Genomic DNA, 6806 nt, shown 5'->3' on the forward strand with positions numbered 1-6806 from the left:
CGCTTTCGCAAAGGGGAAGGGGTGCCCGGTCGGTTGAGTCGCGGGACATGACGTCAGAGGAGAGTGACGCCGCAGCACTTCAGAGAGGGCGGAAGAAGCCGTGGAGATGCCTCCGAAAGGGAAAAGCGGCGGCAAAGGGGGAAAGGGTAAGGGATGGGGGGCGCTGACTGCGGGTGGGATGGGGTGAATGGGATGAATTCCAGCTGCAACCAGAGAACCCAGGAGTCCTAGTTTCCTTCTCCCCAGCCAGGTGCTGACAACAGGGACACCAGGAATCCTGATTTGTCTTCTCTGCGTTACTCTCCCAGAAGGGACAGTACAGCCTAAGAGTCTCTGCTTGCCCCCCAGCCCCAGCTTCTCTGGAAGGACATGCCTAACCCTGCACATCTTAAACCGGCCTGAAGCAGATTTAAGCACCAGGATGATGTGCAGAGATCTCCGAGACATGTGGGTTTCCACACGTTCCTGGGATGCCCTAATAGGTTTCCAGCCCCTTGACTCACAAAGAGTATGCTGGGACCAGCATATCCCAGATCAAGGATATATAATCCTGTGGCCCTCTAGATGCTCCCAACTCCCATCGGCCCCAGTCAGCCAGCAGGGTCAGTAATGCATTTGGAGAGGCATGAGCCCTCCTCCCCAACTGCAGATGGTACAGAACAGCGGTTCGGATACACATAAGTCATGACAAAGTGAGGGGGTACTTTTTATCAGGACCAACCAGTGTTACAAAACAGGGAGCAATTTTTCATATTCTCTCTGGTACAGTATGCTTCTTCAGGCAGAATGTCAAGCAAAACAGGAACGGGGAAAGAAAAAAGCTTTCATTGTGATTAAGTTCCCAGTGCTGTGATTGTGCGCTTTCACATCCTGCCTGGATTCAAGTAGGGTGAGCAGCCTTTGCCTTATAGCAGCTTAAGTCTAGCATGCTTCTGTGCATTGCTGTGAGACTGGCAACCTGGAGTTTGGCTGCACAGGGTGCACACACAGCCGAGCACCGGGTGTGGGCTTGACACTGTGGAAGGAAGGTGTCATAGCGTACCCAGGGTGTCTCACCGTTGCCTCTGACCTTGTGTATTTTCATAGGTGGAGCATCCTCTGGCACTGATGCTGCAGATAAGAAAGCCCAGGGCCCCAAAGGAGGTGGCAGCAGTGTGAAGGTGGGTGTTTTGTATCATTTCACCTTGGATAGTGTCCCTGGGGTGCAATTTTAGACAAGAAAGAGACAAGAATGTATGTACAGTGTAATTCAGCTAAACTGGGGAGGGTGACTTGCTTCCTGATCTCTAGCCGCTCAACACAGCTAGCTTGACATCAGTCTGCACAAGGAGGTTGGGGGTTCTGTGGCCCTCCAGATGTTGTTGGACTACTGCTGGCTGATGGGAGTTGGAGTTCAACATCTCTCCCCTACACTAATGACTTCATGCTATAGGATGCACAACTACGTTTCCAAGCACAATTCAAAGTGTTGGTGTTGACCTTTAAAGCCCTAAACAGCCTCGGTCCAGTATACCTGAAGGAGCATCTCCACCCCCATCGTTCTGCCCGGACGCTGAGGTCCAGCGCCGAGGGCCTTCTGGCAGTTCCCTCATTGCAAGAAGCAAAGCTACAGGGAACCAGGCAGAGGGCCTTCTCGGTAGTGGTGCCCGTCCTGTGGATCGCCCTCCCATCAGATGTCAAAGAGATAAACAACTACCTGATATTCAGAAGAAATCTGAAGGCAGCCCTGTTCAGGGAAGTTTTTAATGTGTGACATCTTAGTGTATTTTTGTTCTTTGTGGAAGCTGCCCAGAGTGGCTGGGGAGACCCAGCTAGATGGGCGGGGTACAAATAATAAATTATTATTATAAATTATTATAGGGAGATGGGGTAACGTAAACCACATTAAATTACAGTCAAATGCCAGAGCTGTCGTTGGTTGCATTACCTCTTGAGGGATAATAATAATAATAATAATAATAATAATAATAATAATACATAATAATTTATTATTTATATTCCGCCCATCTGACTGGGTTGCCTCTTCAGCCAGAGTGGTGTATGCTTGTCTAATCTGCATTCTGCTTTTTTTTAGGTGAGGCATATTCTATGTGAGAAGCATAGCAGATGCCTGGAGGCATTGGAAAAACTCAAGGCTGGGGTGCGCTTCAGTGAAGTAGCCTCTCAGTACAGCGAGGACAAAGCCAGACAAGGGGTATGTGCCTTTTTCTGTTTTGTGCTGACAGACCACCTTGTTGCTGTGGTTGCCACCTTTCCTTTGCTGCCCTGAGGACTTGAGAGAAAGAGGCAGCCAAGGTGCTATAGTCTTGCTTTTGCTACTTCACTGCCTGTTCTGCTGTACTCAGCTAATTGAAATCTGGATTTAAAAGACTAGAGTGAAGCTTAGCTGCAGCAGAAACACAGAGGCGGAGCCAAATGAAATCTGTGTGTACAGCACTTTGCAGAAGTAAAATGAGTTTTTAAAAAGACAGGTCTCTGGCCTCAAGAGCTTTCAGTGGAAATCCCAACAGAAGAGGACACAGGAGCTGAGGAGGCTTGGAAAGGTGAGAGTAAAAGGGAACGAAGAATGAACTTAAGCAAAATGTTGACGATATCTTAGCAACCTGACCTACAGGAAAAGCAAATTAGGCTTGTCAGGAGCACGTGCAGAAAGCAAGCAAGGTATAGCATATTGGAGAGGGAACTGAGGTCCAGCTGTAAGGGCTTGTGCCTTTTAGAGTAAGGAAGGGCAGAAGAGAGGTTGGGTCTCCTGGTTGATCACTGGAAGATGTACAGGAGACTGGTGAGGGCTTCTCACTCTCACTTCTGTTATAGCAGCCACTTCAACAACTTCCTTCCTCCCTTTCTAAATTAGACTGTTAGAATCTCTGATGTGTAGTAACTCAGATGTGGATTTATATGTGTACAAAAAGGTCAGCACAATGTGGGGGCTCATGGGGAGCAGTAGCCCCGTCCCCACAGCTACCCTGGCTCTGGTTGGTGGCCCTGAAGTTCTGCTAAAAACTAAATGAACTGAAATCTGCCCAACAGCCCTGCTATAGGGCTTTAACCGTCTCCCATTGATCTTCTTTTCCAGGGAGATCTGGGCTGGATGAGCAGAGGCTCTATGGTGGGGCCCTTCCAAGATGCAGCCTTCGCCTTGCCTGTCAGCAGTATGGACAAGCCCGTTTACACAGACCCTCCTGTGAAAACCAAGTTTGGCTATCACATCATAATGGTTGAAGGGCGTAAATAAAAAAAATGTTTCTCTGTGATGCTAGGAATTTATTCCCTTTCATTTAAACCCTTGGTATGCTTGTGTGAGAAATAGAAGGTTGATTTCCACACACCCTCCCTAGGTGTGCCAAGGCGGGTGTGTGTACACCATGGTGGGGTGAGAAACCGTGTGTGTATTGGGAATCAAAACTGAAACACTGAGGGTGGGTAGTGTAGAAAGGAGGCACCCAAGGAAGGACATGATAGACCTTAATGAAATTATACATGGTGTAGAGAAAGTGCATCATTCCCTCCTTCTTGGTTTAGCCTTTAGTTTGGCCTTTAGTTTAGACAGCTTTCAAATTCATGGCCAATAAGGTTGTAAGTTCAATTAGCCACTGAGGCTAGGCTCTGTATGCACCAGACATTTAAAGCACCCTCCTACCCCCAAAGAATCTTGGTAACTGCAGTTTGTGAAGTGCACTGGAAGTTGTAGCCCTACAGTGGCTAAACTACAGTTCCCAGGATTCTTTGGGGGGATTCATGTGCTTTAAATGTAGGGTGTGTATGTAGTCTTGATATTCAGTCGCTTCAGAATCAGAAGCAGCATGGCTCTGAATATCTCTGTTTGTGGGGAGCACCAGCAGGAGAGGGCTGTTACCTTCATGCCTTGCTTGTGGACTTCTGAAGAAACTTCTGACTGGTCACAATGGGGAAAAGGAGCTTGGCTAGATATGGACCATTAGTCTGAACCAGCAGGGCTCTTTTACGTGTTTTGTTCTTCCTGGGTAGGTGGCAGCAACAGCAGCAATTCTTTAAAGCTGGCCCACGTGACTGGTAAAAAAGGGCTATGTTTTATTTTTATTGTTTTGCAGCAAACATGACAAGCAACCTTCAGGGCACCTCAGAAGGGGTCCCAGATGGGATAAATGGGGTGTAAGGGGCTAGCCCACTGTAACTCTTTGAGGGTATTGAAGGGGAACGACCTGCGGTCACCCATTAATGATTCAATATCAAGTCCAAAAATTAGGGAGTAAAACCTAGGATCTCAAGCATGCAAAGAAAGCCTTCACTCTAGCATTGTGGATGTCGCTTACTTCCCCCAAACCCCACCCTTCCAAAATGCTAAAGGCAGTTTCTGCATGGTTCCCAGGCATGCAGTTTATATGGCTAAAATTTCTTAGCTTCAGGAACAAAGCTGCATCATATGCGCTTAGACCAGGGTTGAGGAACCTTTTACAGCCCAAGGACCACATTCTCTTCTGGGGGCCAGATGTCAGTGGTAGGCAGGGCCAGAAGGAAATGTGGGTGGAATAATGGATTCATCACCTTGCCAACAAAGGTCCATATAGTTAAAGCTATGGTTTTCCCAGTAGTGATGTATGGAAGTGAGAGCTGGACCATAAAGAAGGCTGATCGCCAAATAATTGATGCTTTTGAATTATGGTGCTGGAGGAGACTCTTGAGAGTCCAATGGACTGCAAGAAGATCAAACCTCTCCATTCTGAAGGAAATCAGCCCTGAGTGCTCACTGGAAGGACAGATTCTGAAGCTGAGGCTCCAGTACTTTGTCCACCTCATGAGAAGAGAAGACTCCCTGGAAAAGACCCTGATGTTGGGAAAGATGGAGGGCACAAGGAGAAGGGGACGACAGAGGACGAGATGGTTGGACAGTGTTCTCGAAGCTACCAACATGAGCTTGACCAAACCGTGGGAGGCAGTGGAAGACAGGAGTGCCTGGCGTGCTCTGGTCCATGGGGTCACGAAGAGTCGGACACGACTAAACGACAACAAGAACAAAATTTGACCTTTGTTTAGTAGGCCAGTTACTGGAAAACCCCTTTCTGTCCATGCTGGCTAGCAAAAAGAATGATCAGAGTTTATAGCCAAGCACAACATCTTATATTTTCCTTTGTGTTGTTAGATTTAAACAAATGTCAAACATAACTTGAGAGTGCAGAGCAGAGCCAGGGAAGTGTTTGACACAGGTGTGCTGTGGTCGGGGAAGAGTCCAGAGGGCTGGGGCTTCATTTGGTCCCGAGGCATGAGAAACCCCTCCCTGCTTTAGACCATTGTCCGAACTTTATTTTAGTGGCCACAACAACTCTTACAAGCCTTGCTATAAGAGCTCTTACAAACTAGGTTTCCATTCAGTTCCATTATCTCTCCACACTGACAATCGCCTCTCCTCTTCCTTCCAAACATAAAACCCAAAATGGGTTAATTACACCACAACTGCCAGGTTTATCTCCAGAGAGGGGTCCACTTTTCAGCATCTTTATTTGAAAGCTCATCCCATGTAGTTCTAAGAGATGTACTTCTAAGTAAGAGGTCTAAGTCTTGGGCAGTCTTAGCTACATAGCCAAGGAAGGAAATGCTTTATAGCATACATGCTGAAACTGGACGTCCGGACTAGTTTTCCAAAATGTGAAGAAGTACATTGCAGCTGTTTCCACAGGGTTGTGCAAGGCTTCACATAAATGCATGGTGGTGAACCCAGCACCTTCGTGAAGAACCTGGGAAGAAGGGCCAGGGCAGGCCTAATTAACAGATACAAATGGTTCTGCAGGACAAAAGCACATCAGTGTGCACCAATAGATCTCTGCAGGTGCCAGTTGCATAAAATAGTTTCTCGGTTCAGGGTTGAATGCCTGAGTGTGCCTCTGTTATGCAGATATCTGAGAACCACAGGAACTGTCCTAAGTGATTCTCAAATTGAGGAAGGAGCTCTCCCTCCTTCTGATAGATTTTGAATTTGTGGCTTATACACAAACAAGCAAAAACAATGCTTTTAAAACAGATTTGAAGCTGCACATGCAATAAAGGAAGGCAAATACTTCCAGTTAGAACATACTAGAAATGTGCATTGCAAAAAATCATGTCCTTTTACAGAAGTAACTTGCATATAGGAGTTCACCATGGTTAGGCCCCACAACCACTGCATTCTCGTACAAATCGTTCAGTTGTGCTTGTCCAAGTGTCCTTCCTGATCAGTTGTGTTTCATTGTTTTAGTGGGCTGTAGAAAGAAACTTGGCGTCTGTAAAGTGTGTCTGTATAGTTTTGGTATGGAAAAATAACGACATATTAAAATTAAGTGTATCTACATATATGTATGTCCACAAAACACCCAAACCCCTGTGTGTAACTACAGGCAATGCAATAGGAACCCTTCTGTAAATAGCAAGTGCAATACAGTAGTACCTCGGGTTAAGTACTTAATTCGTTCCAGAGGTCCGTTCTTAACCTGAAACTGTTCTTAACCTGAAGCACTACTTTAGCTAATGGGGCCTCCTGCTGCCACCGCGCCGCCAGAGCACGATTTCTGTTCTTATCCTGAAGCAAAGTTCTTAACCTGAAGCACTATTTCTGGGTTAGCGGAGTCTGTAACCTGAAGTGTATGTAACCTGAAGGGTGTGTAACCCGAGGTATCACTGTATAACTCTGTCAAAATGGTAACAAAGTATCCAGATATGCGTTTTTACAGACGATGCTTTCACTTCACCTTGTTTTCTCAATTAATCCACAAATTTATTGATGAAATATCACATTTACCAGTAAAACCTGAGCTGAAATGTTACGGATGGCAAGAAGTTGTTGATAAAACATTTCC

At 46.4% G+C, this 6806-nt stretch overlaps 1 protein-coding gene across 1 annotated transcript; it reads left to right on the plus strand.

Moving 5' to 3' along the window:
* On the plus strand, positions 1-3254 carry PIN4 (peptidylprolyl cis/trans isomerase, NIMA-interacting 4). The gene is made up of 4 exons (XM_079962999.1): positions 1-146; positions 1087-1160; positions 2075-2194; positions 3077-3254. The coding sequence occupies exons 1-4, from the start codon at positions 107-109 to the stop codon at positions 3233-3235; spliced, it is 393 nt and encodes a 130-aa protein (XP_079819125.1). The 5' UTR covers positions 1-106; the 3' UTR covers positions 3236-3254.
* Positions 3255-6806: the final 3552 nt, after the last annotated feature.

This window comes from Podarcis cretensis (genome assembly GCF_951804945.1).
Source record: "Podarcis cretensis genome assembly, chromosome: Z".
Lineage (NCBI taxonomy): Eukaryota > Metazoa > Chordata > Lepidosauria > Squamata > Lacertidae > Podarcis > Podarcis cretensis.

What these genes read in the sequence shown, in the direction of transcription:
- PIN4 (XM_079962999.1), top strand. Translation starts at nt 107, where the DNA reads ATGCCTCCGAAAGGGAAAAGCGGCGGCAAAGGGGGAAAGG. An exon ending in CGGCGGCAAAGGGGGAAAGG is followed by an intron (nt 147 to 1,086) that starts GTAAGGGATGGG and finishes GTATTTTCATAG; the next exon opens with GTGGAGCATCCTCTGGCACT. An exon ending in AGGACAAAGCCAGACAAGGG is followed by an intron (nt 2,195 to 3,076) that starts GTATGTGCCTTT and finishes CTTCTTTTCCAG; the next exon opens with GGAGATCTGGGCTGGATGAG.